The sequence below is a fragment of the Podarcis liolepis genome (assembly GCF_965112155.1).
Source record: "Podarcis liolepis genome assembly, chromosome: Z".
NCBI classification, from domain to species: domain Eukaryota; kingdom Metazoa; phylum Chordata; class Lepidosauria; order Squamata; family Lacertidae; genus Podarcis; species Podarcis liolepis.
The window spans coordinates 20,912,513-20,934,433 of record NC_139570.1 but is presented as its reverse complement, the minus strand read 5'-3'; the positions used below and the strand labels follow the sequence as shown (position 1 = coordinate 20,934,433).

At 43.5% G+C, this 21,921-nt stretch overlaps 1 protein-coding gene and 1 long non-coding RNA gene across 2 annotated transcripts in view; both read right to left on the bottom strand.

Annotated features, from left to right (window-relative positions):
• The window catches only part of POF1B (POF1B actin binding protein), a 45,163-nt gene that overhangs the window by 3,984 nt on the left and 19,258 nt on the right, over window positions 1-21,921 (bottom strand). Inside the window, exons 3-14 of the mRNA XM_083484735.1 lie at window positions 18,586-18,672; window positions 15,017-15,196; window positions 11,736-11,866; window positions 11,115-11,142; window positions 9,752-9,826; window positions 8,326-8,418; window positions 7,227-7,340; window positions 6,870-7,022; window positions 4,731-4,841; window positions 3,591-3,719; window positions 2,165-2,241; window positions 951-1,065 (exon numbers count right to left, since the gene is read on the bottom strand). Of these exons, the coding sequence (XP_083340861.1) occupies window positions 951-1,065; window positions 2,165-2,241; window positions 3,591-3,719; window positions 4,731-4,841; window positions 6,870-7,022; window positions 7,227-7,340; window positions 8,326-8,418; window positions 9,752-9,826; window positions 11,115-11,142; window positions 11,736-11,866; window positions 15,017-15,196; window positions 18,586-18,672 (1,293 nt within the window). The remainder of the gene's footprint in view (window positions 1-950; window positions 1,066-2,164; window positions 2,242-3,590; window positions 3,720-4,730; window positions 4,842-6,869; window positions 7,023-7,226; window positions 7,341-8,325; window positions 8,419-9,751; window positions 9,827-11,114; window positions 11,143-11,735; window positions 11,867-15,016; window positions 15,197-18,585; window positions 18,673-21,921) is intronic.
• Window positions 3,780-4,723, bottom strand: LOC310698126. The gene is made up of 2 exons (XR_014521345.1): window positions 3,983-4,723; window positions 3,780-3,936 (listed from the first exon to the last, which is right to left on the bottom strand). It is a non-coding gene; the product is annotated as an uncharacterized lncRNA (long non-coding RNA).

Genomic DNA, 21,921 nt, shown 5'->3' with positions numbered 1-21,921 from the left:
AGTTCCTATGTTGATCCAAAATGGCTGCCCATGAAGAAATCTTGCATATGGGCTGTTGCCCACACCTGGGAAATCCTAGGGTTGCCCTATGTCCAGATTTTCCCAGAGATATAGGGAAATGTAGTAGGAAGCAGTGTCCAGGAAGAAATCGGCAAAATGTCTTTGGAAATCTGGACATATGGCAACCTATGTTGGCAGTGTCATTTTTGCCAATTTTTCATTTTTCACACAACAACTTTGGCAAACCAAAATCAACTCAACAACTTTTGTGTCTGGATTTTCACTTTTTGAAATATGGCAACCCTAGGATATCCCTCACAAAAGGTAACTGTGGGGAACCCACTATGCCCATCCACTAAATGAAACCCAGTTAGTTTTGCCATGGCCTGATAAATGTTGGCATATGATAACAGAGGTGTTTCTTTAACTGGTAGTACCAGTGTTGTGGAATGCCCTCCCTGCTGAAATACTAAATTCCCCATGGCATTCTACTGGGTCCTGAAGACACATTTGTATAGGCAAGCATGCCCACAACTTGAACTTGACATCTTATTGCTTTAAATGCTTTTTAAATGTCATACTTTTTAACTGGCTTGCTTTATTTACATTTTAATTAAAGGCGTATGAATGCTTCAGTGGAATTGCTTTATTGTGCATTTTAATTATGCATGGTAGTGCTATTTTTCTAGAAAAAGAGGTGCCAGAACTCGCCATGAACGCCACCCTTGTTCTCTTAGAATGGCAGTGGAACCCACCTGTGAGGTGCTGGAACTGATGTATGGATTTTTAGTTGTAAACTGCTTAGAAGCCATTTTGGCACAAAGCAGTATATTACTTAATTAAATTAATTGTCTTTCTGAGAATTAATAATGCTCAGAAAAAAAGTCACTGGAGTTGTACATCTTTCTTAAGTGACTTTCGGAACAAACATTCCCCTAGGGACGACTTACCTGCTTCCACATTTCTCCAGTTTTTTCAATTACAATTGTCTGCGATTCCTTTACAGGTGATGTGACATTGTAGTCATCAGACAAGAGGCCAAGGATAGGATATTGATTCCTGTACCTGGAATTCCAAAAGGATCTATCAGCATTGCTATTTTAATACCACATATATAGTGTGCAAAACATTCTGGCATCAGATCTGCACAATACATTTAAAACACTCTTATACCATGGCAACAGCCTTGGCTTCCCCCAAAGCATTTGGAGACCAGTAGATTATTAAAGGTGCTGAGGGCTGTTAGGTGACCCACTCTCCCAATCAGTTCAGAGCTACGATTCTAAGAGTTCTCTGAAAGGAGGGATTGACCACTCCGGGATTTGTAGCTCTTACATTCTGTAAGGTCAGGAATGAAAATCTTTTCGGCTCCATGAGCCAGATCCTTATTAGATTTATATTGTATTTCACAAATGGACAGTCATCCCAGTACATTTCTGAGCACAATTCAAAGTGTTGGTGCTGACCTTTAAAGCCCTAAACAGCCTTGGCCCAGTATACCTGAAGGAGCGTCTCCACCCCCATGGTTCTACCCAGACACTGAGGTCCAGCTCCGAGGGCCTTCTGGCAGTTCCCTCACTGCGAGAAGCCAAGTTACAGGGAACCAGACAGAGGGCCGTCTTGGTAGTGGCGCCTGCCCTGTGGAACATCCTCCCATCAGATGTCAAAGAAATAAACTATCTGACTTTTAGAAGACATCTGAAAGCAGCCCTGTTTAGGGAAGTTTTTAATGTTTGGTGTTTTATCGCTTTATCATCATCATCATCATCATTCTGTTGGAAGCTTCCCACAGTGGCTGGGGAAACTCAGCCAGATGGGCAGGGTATAAATAATAAATTATTATTATTACACCTTCCAGTCACATGACACCTTCCAGTCACATGACACCTATCACATGACTGACAGGTAGGATTTCCTGCCCATCTGCCAAAATTCCTTGCATGGAGTTCCCAAGTGTTTGAAAATCAGCTGATAAGTGCCAGCTCTATGTGTGACATCAGGTTTTGGGCGGGTGAGTGTGGCTTCTCCAAAATACCCTCAAGAGTCAAATGGAGAACCAAATGGGCTCAAGGTTCCCCACCCCTGCTGTAAAGCATTGCACACACCTGCAGCACAAGAGAGACAGACAGTCAGAAAGAAAAAGAGTTGCATGCAGTGCCCTTACTTTTTAGTGATGATAGTCTTTGTTACTCCTTGGGATGAATTGTTTGCTAGTTTTTCTTGCTTCAATCTGAAGATTTCCTGAGAGAGAGGGATAGATTTATATTTTAAAAAGGCTATTTCACTCAAAATCTTTATCAAGGCATTAACACAGTGACGATCACAAGTAAAATCCAGCTCTTTGAAAGGTAGAGGCTTGTCATGACGAAAGAACACTTCATATTGGGATATTGATCAAGAGGTCGCTGAACTATGGTTAATTAGCCAGGAAATGTTGAATGGAAGAAGAAGGAGGAAGGAATGTCTTAAGGATGGAGGCACAAGACCTATGTATTTCTGGGCTTAGTAGGCTGATACACACACACACATATGCCTGAACCAGGCAAATTAGGCACGTTGGGAACATCAGGGGTTGCATTGAGATGCATGTATAATATAATTCAATAGGTATTCCATTTCTATTTTGGACCATGGTCTTATATTGTATACTCCATATTATGCAGTGGGTGATTTTTACAACAATATGTTTACAGGGTTCACAGCAACAGCATTTCCTTAACAGGAAGAAGAAATTAAAGCAATAAGAGGTTAATAGCTGCCACCCATTTGCTGAACAAGTGCAAAATGAGTTTGAATCCTGGAGATCTCACTGGGTGTTGTTTGGAAAACTGCTGCATTGTTTACATAGTGGTATTCTGTTTGCATCACTTAGTGGGCTTTGCTTGTATCATTCAACACATTTAGATCAATAACATTCTTAACTGGGTTCCTTTGACCAAGCCAGAGCATTGGCCCATCTGCCTCAGTATTGTTATGAGTTTGGGGTGTTAAACTGGGTGCCACACTAATCAATACTGACTAGCAATGGTTCTCCAAGGTTTCAGATAGGGAACATTCCCAGTCTTGCCTGAAGAATGACCCTGGGATTTCCTCTGTGATAGCAGATGCTCTATCACTGAGCCAAGGATGGATATGTGTGTTTACAGAATGCTTACTAAATGCCAAATTATCTCACAAGGAAGGAGAAGGCAGCTTCCTGCATAGCTCAGTCGGTACAGCATGAGACTCTTAATCTCAGCGTTGTGGGTTCAAGCCCCATGTTGGGCAAAAGATTCCTGCATTGCAGGGGATTGGACTACAGGATCCTTGTGGCCCCTTCCAACTCTACATTTCTATGATTCTATGTTCCTAAAACATAGCTTTTGGCTAATTAAACAACCTATGGTCTTTTGAACTGGGGGCGGGGTATTGTTTCGGTCTGTTACCATGTTCTGTATTTTTGTGTTTTTATCTTGAGAACCACCCTGTGATCCTTGAATGAAGGTTGGTAAAGAAATTTAATAATAATAAAAATAAAAGTGGGGGAGGCTGCCTGGGCAGTTCCAAACCACTGCCCGTTGCACCACGGTCTGCAAAGCAGCGCTACTTACATCTTCCAACTGCTTCAATGTGGCATCTCTCTCTTCCAGCCTTAAAGTCAGGTCTTGCAGTCTAATCTGGAGGTCAGTGTCACTCCCCTGCTTCCTTGAAAAATCCCGCTGGAATTCACATAATTTGGACTAGAAAACAAGAACAGCAGGTCACATGTTGAGTCTCAAAAAAAGTAACTCAGATACAGATTTAAAAAAAAAAAACAAAATTTTTTTTTTTAAAAAGGCAAGCGATAGAAAGTCAAGGAATGGAACTGGAGAATATGGGAAACCCAGGATTTCCAGAGCAAATGCAGGGAGTCTCCACTATGAATCTCACCTCCTCTGCAGTGTGGTTACAATAATACTAACCCCCTTTCATAAAGGGTTGTTGTTGCAAAAACAAGCAAAACTACTAACTTAATTTTTTTTTTTTAACACTGGTACTCTTTATTTTGTTGCTTATTAAAATACTGGTACCCCACCCTTTTTAAAAAAATAAATAAATGTATTTTCATTGAAACTTTCAGCAATGATACAATAAAAAACAAATTAATCTAAATAAAAATACCTCACCCTTTGGATCCGAAGACACCCACCCAGAGGCTTACGACCCTCAGAATAAAAACAACTATTAATAAGATGCTACTGCCAGCATTCATAGCGAGCGACAAGAATTTTCACACCCCCAGTGACATCGGGAGATTTGTGGTTCAGCTGTCCTTCTGGGTTTTCTAATGTGCAATAGTAATTGTGTGTTTAAAACTGACTGGGGCTGTGCATATGGAAGGGGTCAACCCACTTCGCTCATTGCACCCCCGATTAAAATCTCTTTTCCTTGAAGCTGCTATTTGTTCCATGGAGCAGGTAGCAGCTTCGGGTGGAGGGCAATTTAAAAGGCAAAAATGATATAAAGGGACAGGGCTAAACAACACTGCCAGTGCCCATTATTCTTACTATTAAAAAGGTTAATAGCATCCCAGTGGCTGTCATTAACCTTTTTAATAGTAGGAATAATTTTAGAAAGCAGGCAGTTCAATCACTGATTTCCCGATGCCACACTCACTGTGGCCCTGAGCTGTACAAACACAGAGGTGTGCTTGGAGAGGTTCGATATGGACTTTCTCCCCCTGTGGTTTCCCACAAAGAAAGCTGACATACCCTGAGGTTGCGGATCTCCCTGTCCTTATCCTCTCTAAGCTGGTTGATCATCTCCACATAGCGGCTGGATAGTTCGTCAACGGTGGTCTGGCCTGGAGTGTTAGTGGAAGCCTGTGCAAGAGCAAAATGCTTAATTTAGTTTGACTTTTGCAAATGGCACAGATGATAAAAAGAAGGGTCACTTTCACCACCATGGAAATAGCTCTGTCACAAAACTGATGTTCAAAGAAATTTCCCTCATCTCCCTCTCTCGCATCTCTAGAACGGGTTGACAACCAAGGAAACTGAACGTTGGAAGAGTCGGGACATATAAAAGAAAGTACTTCTTCACATAAAAGGGATGCGGGTGGCGCTGTGGGTTAAACCACAGAGCCTAGGGCTTGCTGATCTGAAGGTTGGCGGTTCGAATTCTCACCACGGGGTGAGCTCCCATTGCTCGGTCCCTGCTCCTGCCAACCTAGCACTTCAAAAGCACGACAAAGTGCAAGTAGATAAATAGGTACCACTCTGGCAGGAAGGTAAACGGTATTTCTGTGCGCTGCTCTGGTTTGCCAGAAGCAGCTTAGTGATGCTGGCCACATGACCCGGAAGCTGTATGCCAGCTCCCTCGGCCTATAGAGTGAGATGAGCGCTGCAACCCCAGAGTTGTCCACGACTGGACCTAACGGTCAGGGGTCCCTTTACCTTTTTTTCTTCACATGGTGCATAGTTGAACTCACTGAGTTCCCTCCCAACGAAGGTGGTCATGGCCACAAGCTTGGAAGATGTTAAAAGAAGACTGGACAAATTCATGGAGGATAAAGGCTATCCCTGGCAGTGGCTGTCAATTAAGATGGCTGCCTCCACAGGCGGAGGGAGTGATGCTTTTGAATACCAGTTGCTGGAAACCACACGAGGGGAGAAGGATCTTGAGCTCGGGTCCTGCTTGTGGGTTTCTCGCATGCGTATGATTGGCCACTGTAAGAACAGGATGCTGGACTAGTTGGGCTATTGGCTTGATCCAGTAGGCTCTTCTTACCTTCTTTTATTGCTACATGCAGCCTAGAACTGCCTGCTGACCAGCAGCAGTTTGTCAAGGGTTCTCCAAGATAGATTTTACTTGTTTTCAAACCATACCATGTTCCCTTTTTTTAATTAACTGGAGGCATCAGAAGCTCCTGTGGCTAGAACCAGGAAGCCCTAGACCTGGGCACTGTTGAGAAGAGGATGCTGAAGCAGAAGGTCCATTAGCCTGATCCAGCAGCCAGGCTTTTCTTATGTTCTTATGCAGAGGATGGTGTAATTCTCATCACCAGAAGGCCGTAAAAGGCTTCTCTGCATATCCTGCATATCTTGTTGGTTTGATCAGAAAACAGCAAGTATTCACTGATTTCTGGCGCATGGTTGTAGCATAGCCCTTCGACCACAGGGGGGCAACCTGAAGCCTCTCATCTACATGCAGCTCTCAAGCCCAGTTTCATGTGGGTGCCAACGAGGGAGAAAACGGGGTGGCAGAATGAGAAAGCATGTTCAAGATCTCAGATTCAACGTTCACCCCATTCAGATAAAGCTTGGGGGTGCCACTGTCTGAAACTCTGGAGCACTGCTGTCAGTCAGTGTGGGCAGCATTCCCCCCCCCTGCAAAGTTTATTATCAGTATTTCATTTTATAATGCATATAAAACAGAGAATGAGACAAAAGTTAAAAGATGAAAAACAAAATTATGAAATAAGGCACGCAGAATGAGTACTTTGCAAGTGAGTTAAAATCACAAAGTCAAAGTAAACACTGTCAACTTTATCAGATTGTCAAGTATAGCTCCAAATTTGAGTGCAGGGAATATTGAGCTGGACGGGCCTATGCTCAAGGCAGCATTCCTCCGTCCCTAAGAAGGGAGCAGCAGAAAGCGCATGAGAGAGCAAAAAGGGCGACCCACCCATTTTGGGCTCCAGCACCTACCAATATTGGCATTTGCCACCCTCCCCCCCAGTGCCAGCACACAACCCTTGACCCTCATTCCTTCCAAGTGAATGAGGCCCTTGGCAGGACAAAAAATAAAAGGTTCCCTGTGCCTGGGTTAGATTACTGAACTAAGGCTGGGGAGGCCCAGTCACTCGTCATTAGTCCACATGTTAAATAGAAACAAAGGCCTGTCTTTACCTGGAGTCTCAGATTCTGGATTTCTTGCTCCAAGGCTCGCTTGCTGTATTCCAGGTCTTTCAGCCGGAACTCTCGGTCTCCGTCGTTGTGCCGGAGAGAGAGGAGCTGCTCTTCCAGCGAGCGGCACTTCAGAGTGTACTCCCTGAGGGCTTGCTGTGAACACACATGGCAGGAAGCAGGTAAGCTTAGACAACCTGGGGCCAATTTACCACTGGGAATGCTGTACCTTGCATACCCCCTACCACCAAGGTACTTTGATCCTCAGGGCAGGCACTCTTAACATTGCCACATGCTCCTGAGGCTCAACTCAGGTCCACTGAGATTTATTGTTTCAGTCCGATAAGCATGCAAACCTACCTGCTGTTGGCGATTATTCTCTCGCACCGATTCCAGAAGGGTTTCATACTCCTTTACTTGGGACTCTTTAAAAGCCAGGTCTTTCTCAAGCAGAACTTTGTCAGTTTCCAGTTTCTATGAAAGCAAAATGCTCATTATGAAAAGGATTATTACTTTTTTGAAAATTCAGATGACAATTTTGAAAATTCAGGTGGCCTATGCTGCTATGATGGTGGATGCGCAGGACCAAGAATTCTAATGGGGAAACTAACATGCTTATTACAAACCTGAAACTCCTCCTTACTGGGCCCAAAGCTAAAAATCTCTCAGGTGATTTGGATGGTAGCCAGGAAGTGGTTCAAAAACACAGTTTGAAGGACAGCAAAATAGGGGCACATACTACTGTTCCATCAGCAACTGCAGCTCAGTCACATACTGGTCCAAGGGGACTATATCCCCCCAAAAGAGCTGGGAGGACTAGGAACCTTTTGGGGGGCCAAGGGTTCTCTTTTGGTATGTATTTTATTTACTTATTTAGATAACATCTGTACTCTGCACTTCGGATGAAGAAGCTCCCAGAGTGGCTTATATGCAATCAATTAAAACAAGGCCCACATATCTAAAAGAAACAGCATTAAAGGAAAAAGGGAAGAGAAGGGAAGAGGAGAGGTAGCAAGCTCAAGTTCTCAGCGAAGGATTCGCTTCTGAGGAATTGCTACAGAGCGTGCCTAAGGGTCACTCTCAGAGAGGACCATAAAGCATCCGTAGCCTTCGATTTGATCACCCAAAAATGAAGATGACAAGTTCCTACAAAACACTTGAGAAGAAACAGCTAACATGAAGTTTCATTTGGAAATGCTGAAGTCACTTGCCTCTGCCCAATTGGACAAAGGAAAAACTGTGCTTATCAAGAACATGTCATGTGACAGTGGTCTTTTGAAATCAAGGAGGGTTTCAAAAGCAGATAGTGTACAGTAGAAGGGTCTGCCATGCAAGCAGGGGCAGGGGCAACAATTCTGGTGGTTGCACCCTAAGTAGATTTGGGAATCCCAGTCTTGTATACCAATTGATGAACTAATCAAATACATTTGGACACAGACTAACCAGGACAGCCACTCACCCCTAAGTCATCCTGAAGATGAACAAGCTCTTCTCTAAGGTTGCTGAATGTAGCAAGGACAAGCCTCATTGACTTATCAGCTGTTACTCTCATCTAGGAAAGAAGGAGGGGGAGAAAGGAGAAGTAAATTTCAGGGTCATTTCAGAGAAGCAAAATAATCTAGTTACTCCAACTAAGTTCTACTCAGAATAAGCCCATTAAAATTAATATACCTAAGTTAGCAAAGTCCATTATTTTCTATTGGTCTTCTCTGAGTAGAACTAACACTGGATACAACCCATTAATTCAAAATAAAATAAGTTTAAGGTGCCCAGTAAAAAACAACAACAACACCCTTGCATCTGTTTGTCTGGGAAGTAGCAAGTTTTATCCTCTTAGTAAGAGCTAAACAAGGCAAGCCAATTTCAACAACTTCTGCCAAAAAGAAGCAAAATAATATAGCCCATTCAACATCATGGGGTTATTTAAAAAGCCTACATCATTTTTAATATTGAATGAGAGAGGCATAACTTTTCATTTTTCAGAAATGGGATTCAGATTCAGAACCCAATCTATATCTGCCTCTGGAGTGCTTCAAAGCAAATCAGGGTGTTTTCCAAAGCACTGAATCAGGATCTGAACTGAATCTTATGGTTGCTGTAAGAGATGGGCAAATCTGTATCCAATATACACATTTTTGCAGAGTGTTTCCGCCTTACAAAGTATATTCTTGTATGTTACTTTTACTTATACATGCATGTCTATGCACACGTTATCCTAGTATATGCATTTTTGTGCTTGGCACCTGGCTAGACAACTGCGTTGCAAAATTTGAAGAACTGCAAATTGGAAAGAATAGCTGTGTTTTGGTCCTCATATTGTTTTGGATACTGTGAATTAGAGTGAATTTCTCCCCCAGCTCTAGCTGGTGTACATCCCTAAAATTCAAAGTAGGTAAGACCTCCCCCTTGCTGATTTTTATTTTATTTACACTTTTGTTGCGAATTGGTTTGATTTATAGAATTTATACGGGCTTGTAATCCCAACACCCCTCCCTAAAGATATAGTGTTCTTCCTGCTATTATATGCACATATGCATGCATGAAAGAGTTCTTTCTAGCCAATATCTAATTCCTGATTATAATTTTAAATTTGTCCAGAGTTCGCTGTTGCTTGTTTAAAAATATGTTCTGATTGTTGTATGCTTAGAAGTTAAAATAAAGAATACAAAATAAGACTAGGGAGAAACCTGGCATTTTCAAATCACACATGTAAAGCATGGATCAGCATCCACAATGGAATCTGTTGATTTGTTCAGACAAGTCGCTGCAAATGAGAACGATGGTATTTTTAAAAAAGTGTTTCCATAACACAAAGCAAGGCAAACATTCCCTTTTAGTTTTTGCAGATTACTTTCCACCTCACGCCCACATACGAAATGCCCTACCTCCAGGAGATAACGGATTTGTTGCTTTGTTGATTCAGAAATCCCTTTAGGAATCAAACTCTCAATATCTTCCGTCTATTAATTTAGAAACAAGAGACAAAAAAGACAGAGTGAGTATTAGACCTGGTTCTCATCTATTGATAGCAGCAATCATCATCATCATCATCATCATCATCATGGAACAAGCACAAAATATTAGGAGCAACTGAAAGACAGAGAAAGCAGAATGGCAACAGACTCTTGTTTCCTATTAGAGTTAAATGCCAGGTGGGGCAGAACCACTATGCTAACTCTCTGGCAGGTTAGTCGCTGTTGCTTGCTAGGAGGGAGAGAGACAGGGCAGCATGGTGCAAGCACCCTGGCAGAACCAATATAGTGCTCTTGCTGGTGCATCTGCATTAGCTGACCTCCCCACACCCTTGTACCTCCCAGTAGGCAACAGCAACCCGCCTGCCATGACACTACTGAAGCAGCTCCACCCAACACAATTAGCTTCTTCTGGGAAAAGGGCTGTGAGGACTGGAAAGTGCAGTATCTCTGAGGCATCAAGGGACCTTGTGGTTCACCCTCATTAGAGAGCTTGCATCTCAGTAATTAGTGAAGTGCACACTTAGGGATTGTACTGAAAAGAGGAGTTCCTTGTGAAGAACTTGTGTAGCCTTTTTCTTCAACCAAGCAAAGAAGAAAATGTCACAAGTTTTCAGCAACTGATGGACTTAAGCAATTAAAGTATTCATCAACTTTACAGCAGCCTTCATGCAAAATGTTTGGTAACAGGCCTAGCATGCAATGGAGGACACAGCCTGTATACTTTTGGCAAGCTCATTATCTACAACTTGCTAAGAGCATGGCGACCACTAAATCTTTTGCACACTCAATCTGCTCAGTGTGGAAATAGTTTTTGCCCATCATTTTGATAAAGTGGGATTATGATAGGAATATGTTATAGAATATATAACCTACCTATGATTTCTTAATCATTTAAAGAAGCATTAGTTTGAATACCTAACCATGGTTCAATGACTGATCACAAACCAGTGTGAGAAACAGGTTTGCTTTCCATAGTTTGTGTTAAGAAACCATGGCTAAGGCACTTTCCCTACCTCTTCAGCCTTTCTGCTTGCAATTTGGCAAGTAGGTATTACTATTATATGTGTCTCCACACATCCCTCCACAAGCTAGGGCTTAATTCAAGCAATCAAAAACGCTGGTTTCACTTATATTTGGGTTCTTGACCAGGTGTAAGGTAGCTAACCATAGTTAGGTAATGTCTGTACAAATTCAGGATATTTGTTGTGAGATTCACGGGACTGCAGCCATGGACCATTGATGGAGGATACTAAAAATCTTTAAGAGTACTTACTTGATTCAGAGAGTCGATTTCATATCTCCTGTAAGAAAAACAGGACATCATTAGCACAGAGTATTTCCAAATGCCCATAATTTTCATTAGCCAGCTGTGTAAAGTTTTCAACATTTCTTTAAAGTCCTCTTGGGTGATTCAGGTAAGAGGTAAGCTTTCATTCTTAAATATAACCTTTTCGTTCCTATAGCTGCAAATGCAGACAGAAGCAGACAAAATGCATACATTTATAAACAAGAAACACACACCATTCAAAATACACACACACATGCACACAGTCCAACTGTTCATTAACTGTGCCTATTTGCAGAAGGGCTCCATAATGATTGACATGTATACAATCAAACAAAATTTTCACAACATGCTCCAATCATGAAACTTGGATTATGTGACTGGTTGCAGAACTGGGGAGACTCATATTGAAATCAGAATTTGTGACCTCCTGCTTTCTAAATTCACAGAGTTTCTCAAAAAACAGGCAATCAAATGGTTAATTACTCACAAGCAGAATGGAGTTGCAGAATGCAGCTGAACTGACCATCCCTCCTTCTATCTATAAAACTCTGACTAACATTCCTAAGATTCTCAGAGCACCAGAAATAGGGGTAGGCACAAAGTTACCTTCCACCTAGCTTCTCAATATGCTGGAGTAAACAGCTATAGAGTTCGCTGCTCTTGCGGTGCAGTTCTGCCAGGAGCTCGCCAAAGAACCGAGAGTCCAACTGATCATTTACTTCATAAACACATTTCACCTGGTGGGAGACAATAAAAGACCGCTTTAGGGTCTGCTTTGCCCATGAATGTGATAAATGATTTGGGGCATTTGCAACCGTTCTTTAAAACAACAGCATCCCAATGTGATTAAGAGAAAAATGTCAACAATTAAAATATACTTAAAAACAATTTCAAATTCAGTGCAGACACCCAGACTGTATAAGAATCTCTATTTAAAGAGTCTTGTTCGGAAAAGAAGATATTCAATTAAGTACCAGAAACACAATAGAAATGGCAGTCTGAAGCAATACAGTGCATGCGACCACCACCGCCAATACAGAATGAAAAATGTGCATGAGCAAACTGGAAAGAGGAACTTTGCTAGAGATGAAAAGGACCCGCATGCACTTTAAAATCATTATGACTAATTATTGCCTGCAACCATATGAGCCTGCCCTATTCTTAAAATCAGCACCCAAGGTTTGCTCTCTGGTCTGCTGGTGAAACCCTTAGGATCGGTGTCTGGAATGGGGTCTTCTCAGTGGTGGCCCCACATTTCTGGAACATCTCCCCTGGGAAGTACATAAAGGCTCATCACACCTAAGAACTTTCCATGCATGCTGATTCCAGCTTGCTTTTGCTTAATGCCCTGTGTCTAATATTCTTTAGCTGCTGCTAGCTTAAAACTAATGGTTAAATATTTAATTTGCTGTATTCATGGGCTGTTGTTTATATTTTTAATGTGTTTTATTTATTTATTTTGTGTGCCTTGTCAGGGCAGTGTACCCTGGAAGGTGAGCTATAAGAAATTTTAAATCATAAAATCAAATCCTACTCTCAGGGGATGGGAGCTCCAACTTTGTGGAGGAAAGGTGAAGAGAAGATGCAAAAGTAAAGAACTATAGCCAGAACCCCCAGGGGCTCATTGAAAGAAGCCTAGTCAGCTAAAAACTTTGTGTGAGAGAGAGGAGACAAAACAGATGAAAATGATTCATCCTTATTAGACTCCATTTCTTCTCTCCCACCCCCCAGACACACCAGAATAAAAGCAGCAGTATAGGCTTAGGAAAGCCACCAGCTTCAACTCCAGCTGTTCCCACAATGTGCATTTGACCTCCTGGGGGGCCTAAGGCCTGTTGGCATGTCCTGTATTCTAATATCTAATTCATGTTATTAGAATCCAGTCTTCTCCTCTTTGCCCACAAGCGCTCCACCTTAGTACGCTTGGTTTCATAATTCTGTGGCTAACAGCACTTTTCTGCTAAGGTACTTGCAAAATTGCTTGCCTTTTGCTGGAGGCAAATGAACACACATTTTTACTCTAGTTCCCAATACCATCAGCACAGAAGCTCAGAGCAAGAGTGGTCCTGTGCTACCCAGCTGCACATTACTCATGTTGCAACCGTAAGCAAAATGGCTGAGAAAACGAGATCCAGCTTTTATCCTAGATGCTAATAGCAAGTGTGGATCTTTATGTAGCAAAAACACACACACAAAAAACACCACACAACACCCACACTATCCATGCAGGAGAGGAGGTTATTAGCAGGCTCAGAAGAATCCCAAGCAGTTTCAGAAAGTCTCATATATAAGCCAGGTGCAAAATGGCTCCTTAAACCAGGGTTAAGGTCGCCTAGTTGCAATTTTGGGGCCAAAAGGTTCGAAAGTCATATTTTTCAATATGACTTTTTGGTTCCTGAAATTCATTCTGATTGTATAGATAAAAATTAACTGATAAAATACTACAGGATGTGTTGTTGCTAGCGTGTGAAAACAGTCACAATCCAAGGATCCCCAGGCATGTACCTCCAGATGGTGGAGACATCCCTCCTTGGCAGATTTTGAATAAACATTCACAAACTTTTTATTGATAATAATCAGCTAAATAGTTTGAGGATCTATACAACTTTGTAACATGCAGAAAACAGCAGTCTCAGAGAAACCAAAGACTGGAACTGAGGGAAGTTGGGGGGCGGGGGCGGGTGGTTTTGTGTGGGAGGGGGGAAGGGAAGAAAAATGGGGGGGGGGACAAGGATGATATGCTTTTGGATAATATGTCTTGTTTTAATTTTGAATAAATTTTATTTTACTTTTTTAAAAAGAGACATCCAGGCATCTTCACTTGGTTGCAAGTGGCCTATAGCAGATGCAAAATGCACTTGTCACCGGGCGAATTTCAAATGCTGGTCCCAAGGTTTGCCGAAATAGTAATTTGCTTCCTCCTATCCACCACCCAATATTGACTGAGTGTGCTCAGCAGCTATAGAATGCTAACAGCTGGGGGTGGGGTGGGGTGGGGGTGGATTGGAACATCTTGCGAGGGAGCATCTGCTGGACAGAATGCTGGACAGAATTCTATACTGCAACATTTCATTGGAAGTCCCAAATGTATTTCTAAATGCTACCTCAGAAGAACAAAAGTGAGAAGCTAAGAGTTAACAATCATAGCAGGTCTAAGAGATATTACAACATTCAGTTATATTGCCACCTATTCGGCAATGGAATTATTAAACACACACAAATCCTCACAAGGAAAATACTCAGTAGGATCTCCTAAATATTAGCCTGGAAACTGTTCTCCAATCTCCCCTCCCCCTCCAAAAAAAGGAGGAGACTGTTTCAAGCTCCAAAACAGTCTTCACCAACCTGGTGCTCTCCAGATGATGTTGGAGTACAACCCCCATCACCCCCAGGTGCTAAATTATTACAAGGATAGCATCTGCCCTTGGGGGGAACTTCAAAAAATCTCCCATCTAGTACCTTGGAGGGTAAAATGTTAAAACATGACAACAAAACTGCTCTTCCATCATTGCGTATTGTTAGACAATATAGTCATGGTGTATAATTGTCAGGCCCAGAGTTTTTTATTCACATCTTTTATTCTCTATTTAAGAATAAACTATGCTTGCACGGGGTCCCAGGATAGAAAATAAAAAGCAGGCGAACCAACAATACACATCTTTATGTATTTCTCAGCAAACACCACTATATCTAAAGAACAGGCCTAAGCACTGTAAGCTTCATTGGACTGGGATTTTCCGTACAGCCACTTCTCGGAGCTTCCCACACTAGTCTCCGTCTGGTTATCATCAAGCCACGTTGCAGCTTCAGAAGACTCAAGTCAAAAAGAAACAAGCAGAAACATTTGTGGGAACCTGAAGTCTATTCTAAAGAGGCGCCATTCTTACCGGTTCGCAGGTCTGAAGGGTGACCTTCTTCACATTCCCACTTCCGAAATCATTGACACAGATGGGACTTACGTCATAGCAATTGCCCGTCTGGGTTTGCTGGCACTGCTGGACGACTTGGACATGTTCCACTGGTTGGCTAACTTGGCACTGGTCAGACTGGAGGCCATATTGGTATTGCTTTTTCATTAAAAGAAACAGAATTCATTCAGAACTGAGGCATTGCACTCAAACCCTTCCCAGTCATAACTAGTGGTGGGCGAACCTGTCAATTTCAATTTATTTCTGTTGTCTCAGTTCTCCACATTTCCACATCTGTTTGCAATGTTTCATAAAGTCCTCGTGAAGATTCGCCAACATTATAGTGCACATTTTTGTCTAATATACACTTTTTTTGCAAAGCAATTTTCCCTAATACAATGCATCTTTGTATATTTTGTATCTATACATTTTGTATATATTTGTATATATTATATAATGTTTACACTTACACACACACATTCTATATTCCATATTCCATTTTCTATATTCTATATTGGATATGTATATGTGTGTTTGTATATATGCATTTATAGGCACTCTTTGCCCTAGTATTTGCATTTTTGCACCTTAGTACATTATTTGAAACACCACCACTAGTTATTTAAATGCTTCTGAGTAGCCAAATGTGCTTCATTTGATACACCCACACTTCAAGTTTAAACAGGTTTGTAAGGAATCCAACATGAGAGCTTTTCTCCACTATCTTTTTTTTTAAATAAAAATTTTATTAGGAATTTAAACAAAACATATTATCTGAAAACATATCATCCTTAATTCCCCCATTTTTCTCCCTCCCCGTTTCCCCATTATCTTAATCTTGTATCTCCATTATAGCTTCTTCAGATGACCTTTGAAAATTAGAGCATGACACTGACAATGCTTTGCTAGAGAAGTCTTTGTTCTAGAGTTCCTTGATTGAGAGTCAAGACTCCTGAAGCATAATCCTGTGCACATTTACTCACACACTATGTACACTGGGTCTTATGCTCAGGTAGAGCATGCATCAGATTGCATCCTTAAAACAAGTTTAAAAATGGCCTAGAACTTCTGGTGTTGACAGGTCCTTAGAGGACATGCCTTCCTCCACAGGGTGTCGGGTCTCCACGCTGGTCTCTAGGGCTAGGTCTCCATCCTCATTTTCCCCATGGAACACCATGTACCTGCCTGACCTGAGTTTTGCAGATTCAGCTCAGGAGGAGCTCTACGGGGGCGTCAAGATGATGCAGCTGCATGCTTGCTTAAGCAACCTGGAACTCAATCACTTTGTAGGCATCGTAATCTTTAAGATGTGGAGTCAGATTAGCTGAGCTAGGGGGAAGGGTTGGAAAATATCCACCACTGTCATCTTTGATGTCAGTCTTCAGGTTGCCTCTGTTGCGAAAACACTAGTTGAGACCAATTTTTCTTGTTCTCTTGCTTCTGGCTTTTGGCCAGATTGGTGCTGCAGCCAAATACATGTAGGTTCCTGGTCAACATACAGACTCTGAAGACTCAAATGTGGTCATCCCAGATTGCAAACATTTTCTCTGCTCTGTAGTAGGCTTCATTAAACATTTGGTGCTGTCAAGCTAGGAATTCAAGACTCTACTTCTAGTTCAAAAGCTGGTGATTAGTTCTTACTGGCTGTATCTTCTTGGCCAGTTTTGTTTTAATGCAGCCTTTGCCAACCTGGTGCCCTCCAAATATTTTGTACTACAACTCCAATCAGTCTCAGCCAGCATGGATGCACGGGCTGGGGATGATGAGAATTATTATCCAAAACATCTGGAGTGCACCAGGCTGATGAAAGCTATTTTAGTACCCTAGCTCTGACCAGTTGCTGCTTCCTTGCCTACTGGAACTATTAAGCAAGGCTGCTGATAAATCCAAGCTCAAATGCTGAGACTACTGGTTTAGGTCTCTAGGCTTGTTTCTGTGCCTGGGTCTACATCCCAACCAGTTCCTTCAAACTTTGCCTACCTACCTGCCTACCTACCTTCCTGACCCGAGATTTTGCAGCTAGCTGAAAAGCCATCGCCTTTAGGGACTCCCTAGGACATATGTATTGCCTTTGTAGGGTGACTTACATTTCTTTCAAGGTTAGAATGGTCCATCTACACCAGTGTTTCCCAACCTTTTTTGGGCAAAGGCACACTTGTTTGATGAAAAAAATCTCGCGGCACACCACCATTACAGCCCCGTGACGTCAGCGCGCAGCGTCATGCCAGGAGGGACGCACGAAAGTGAAAGTTTTCAATTTTTTCCCCTCCCCCTTGCCGGGGAACCTCCAAGCTTCGGGGGTGGGGGGGGAGGAGGCAGCAAAGCGAGGCAGGAAGGAGAGCGCGGCTTGGCTGAGTGAGCTTTGGCAGGGGCAGGGAATGAGAGCCGCGAGGCGGGCGCTGCGGACGGAGGCGCTGCCCGCCGAGCTCGCAGCTCGCCCGTCGAAGCCTGCACGATCACCCGCCGCGGGGAGCCGGGGGCGGCGGCGCGGTTGCCGGGCAGCGGCGGGGGTGGTAGTGGTGGTGGCTGCTTGCCGCCCTCCTGGGCGGAGGCGGGCACGGTGGGCACCGGCACGGCCAAGGGCCCCTGCTTGGTGCTGTTGGATGTGGGAGCTCGCTCGCTCGCCGCCCCGCGTGTGCTTGCCGAGCATGCGCAGGCCCAGTAGCGAGCGGCGATAGGATGTAGCGAGCAGCGATGGGGCTAGCCGGAGAAGAGAGGGCGAGCCCCCTCCGCTCCGGCCCTAAAATGGGCAAGCCACGCCCCCTCCAGCCAGCCGATTGGCTGGCCAGGAGGCGTGGCCGGATGGGATTCCCCTGCTCTCGCGGGGGCTCAGATGGGATTCCCCGCTCACGTGGGGGCGGATGGGGAAGGGCGTGATGCCCGCAACCCCACCTCCTGGGGCAGGCCCAGTAGCGAGCGGATGCGCAGGCCCAGTAGCGAGCGGCGATGGGATGTGGGAGCTCGCTCGCTCGCCACCCCGCGTGTGCTCACCGCCGCCGCCCCGCCTCTCACCGCCCGACTCGCCCGCCTCCACGGAACACAAGGCAAAGTTCCACGGCACACTAGTGTGCCGCGGAACACCGGTTGGGAAACACTGATCTACACTTCCCTTCTCAACTTGCATATGTGGAAATAGATAGATATTCAAAATACACCTCCAGTACCCTTTTCCCCACAAGGAAACAAACTCCGAAAAAGTATTTCCCTGGAACATTATACTCCTGGGGGAAATGGGGATTTCTAAAACAATACTATCCATTCAGTCTTTTAAAAAGGTTTCCATTCATCTGTCGCAGGGACAGTGTTCATTGCAAAGGCAGCACTGAAAAGTCTGAAAAGAAACAGGTGCTTCTTTGTGTCCAGAAGATCAAACAATGGTGAAAGGGGAGAGGGTAGCAGATCTATTTAGGGATTCAGACAACTTAAACTTAGCTCTGTTCTTATTGGCTCCTGACAGCAATCTTTAGATCTGAGAAAACTACTTTTAAATGTTATGAGTTTGGAGGGTTTTCTGGTGAGGGTTCCTCTTAAAAGCTAGGGACACTTACCTGATCTGGATTTAGCAGTTCATATTTTCTTATTGTCTTTTCGTATATCACCTTATTTCCATCTCTCAGAAGTGGAGACAGGGGCTCCTGCAAATATAAAACAACCATTACACATTTGCATAACAGCACTTGTGTGATTCAAATCATCATCAGCAACTAGGAAATAAAAGGGGCTGTCTCTATTTGAGTTCCAGATGGAGATGTTAAGTTGGAGTACAGCGATATTGTGCGGAACATTTTCCCCTCAGGACCGTTTCCTGATGCTGGGGTTTGTTTTTTTCTGCGGGAGTGGGGGAATTCATCATTTTTAAGAAATGCATTGTTTCATAAAATTAACTGGTAACATAATGAAGAGATACAACAACAGTTAAATTGGGCGATTAGGAGGAAAACAAAAATCAAAGTTGTAATTAACTTTTTTCTCATGAGACTACCCCTAGGGAGCACATATATTTATGTACACAGCTCTCTAGGCAGGCAAAAAATAATAAGGCTTGGAGGAATTTTTAGCAGCTTCAGCTTTCTTAAAAAGCAAAATAACAGAAAGTGAGTTGCCATGACTTAAAACCAGGTCCAAGGCTACAGGAAGTCTTTTGGGGGCCACCTTCTAGCAGTGGGAGGCACCAGAGGGAAAAGTAGGCAGAACAATGGATATGACTCTTCTCTTTAGGTTCCATTTCACCCACACAAGAGCCAGGAAGTTCTATATGTACACAAAGCCTCTTTCTACTCTTCATACTCTGTTCAGGCAAGCAAGGGGCATTGGTGGTGAGGGGTGTGGCCTCAGGAGAGTACTGAGGGTAAGATATGGGCTACAGGCCTGAGAATCTCCTCCTCAATTTAAAACATTCCATCTGGCTGAGAGAGAGAGAAGCAAGATCCACTTCATTGGTTCTGCTACGAATTTAGTTAGCATTTGGCTCCTCCTCTCCCTTAACTGCCACCTAGTAGTATCCATTCAATAAGGCTGAAGTGAAGGGAGAGATGGGAAGCAGGGTCCACACCCTCAGTTCACTTGAGGGCTCAGCTTCATTTGAAATCCCCTCAACTGTCATCTAGCCGCAGCTATTCCATCAGGCTACAGTGGTGCCCCGCAAGACGAATGCCTCGCAAGACGGAAAACCCGCTAGACCAGGGGTCTGCAACCCGTGGCTCTGGAGCCGCATGTGGCTCTTTTACACCTTTGCTGCGGCTCCAGGGTGGATACTAGTGAGGGGAGGAGGTGCATTGTGCGCCCCGACACTCCCCACTGTGGTGGGCACTGTACTGGGTGTGACGTCACATGGGGGCGGTGCGTGCGTTAGTCACGCACCGTCCCGACGTCACCTTCCCGGTTTTGCGGCTCCCAGGTTTTTTTTCCTTAGGAAACGGGTCCAAGTGGCTCTTTTTGTCTTAAAGGTTGCAGACCCCTGCGCTAGACGAAAGGGTTTTCCGTTTTTGAGCTGCTTCGCAAGATGATTTTCCCTATGGGCTTGCTTTGCAAGACGAAAACGTTTTTTCCGCTCCCCCCCCCTTTTTCTAAGCCGCTAATAGCCTTTTATCTCTCGTATCTACGGGACCGCCTCTCCTGGTATGCCCCACAGAGGAACTTACGGTCCTCAAACAAAAACATCTTGAAGGTCCCAGGCCACAGAGAGGTTAGGCTGGCCTCAACTAGAGCCAGGGCTTTTTCGGCTGCGGCTCCAACCTGGTGGAACGCTCTGTCACAAGAGACAAGGGCCCTGCAGGACTTGACATCTTTCCGCAGGGCCTGCAAGACAGAGCTGTTCCACCAGGCCTTTGGTTAGGGCACAGCCTGACTCCCTCCTTTGGCAATCTTTACAATACTTTAGTTTATGGTTGCCATCCATTTTGATTTTAATTAATTCTTATGATGTTTTATAATGTTGCACTATTTTAGTGTTGTTAGCCGCCCTGAGCCCGGCTTCGGCTGGGGAGGGCGGGATATAAATAAAATTTATTATTATTATTATTATTATTTTAGCCGCTAAGCCACTAAGCCTTTAATAGCCGCTAATCCGCTAAACCGCTAATAGGGTTGCTTCGCAACACGAAAAAACCGCTAGACGAAGAGACTCTCGGAACGGATTAATTTCGTCTTGCGAGGCACCACTGTACAGAATAAAAAGTCAATAAAACAATATCGGGCCTTCCTCTCTCTGAACAGCTTATTTTCAAGCTGGCCATCATAAGAACTTGATAACTTTACGCACTGATGCCTGAGTTTCCTTCTTTTGATTTCTCCTCATCTTTTTTCCCGTTCCTGTTGTGACTGAAAATTTGAGGACTGTTTTGTTTGCTATTGAATTCCCTAGGAGCTTTAGTAGCTAAATATCAGTGTAGAAAGCTTTATTTAATAAACATTTTTTAAAAAAATGTTTACAAGTTATTTCAATGAAATAACTTCCAAGTAAAGCCTGGGTTTCTTTGCACTGCTTTTTAAGGATGCAATCCTAACTATGTCTATTCAGAAGTAAGTCCCATTGAATTGAATGGAGTTTACTCCCAGGAAACTGGAGTTAGGACTTAGATGGCAATCCTAGACATACTTTCCTAAGAAGAAGCCCTTCTGGACACAATGGAATTTATTTCCGAGTAAACATGCATAGGAATGTTCTGCAAAGTGTGCCTTGTTGATTGCTTTTTAATCAAAATTTTCAGTTCAACCACTTTTGACTATTTGAAAAACGTATATAGCACATAAATGTTAATGTGTCGTGGTTGTTTTCTTTTCTTTTTTCATTTTATTTTACTAATAAATATGACGTGCTAAATGAGATCTCAGATTAATTCAAGGCAGTGACAAATTTTCAGATTTCAGATTGTTTTGAGGGAATCCTAAATCCCTCTGTTAGTGAGCCTGAATTCACTGCTACTGGCACAAAAGGAAAAAGCTGAAAGGGAAAGGGAATATAAGGGTTTGAATGAACCTGTCTGAGGGTTTGCAAACAGTGACTCTGCCCTGTAATAAAAGTATTAAATTTTGCAAAAGTATATCAAACCTTGCCAAACCCCAATAACAGCTTGGACCCAGCTTTTGGAAAATAGGCGCTGTGGGTTAAACCACAGAGCCTAGGACTTGCCAATCAGAAGGTCAGCGGTTCAAATCCCCACGATGGGATGAACTCCCGTTGCTCAGTCCCTGCTCCTGCCAACCTAGCAGTTTGAAAGCACGTCAAAGTGCAAGTAGATAAATAGGTACCACTCCAGTGGGAAGGTAAATGGCTGTACGCCGGCTCCCTCGGCCAATAAAGCGAGATGAGCACCCCAACCCCAGAGTCAGCCACGACTGGACGTAATGGTCAGGGGTCCCTTTACCTTTACCTAACCATTATG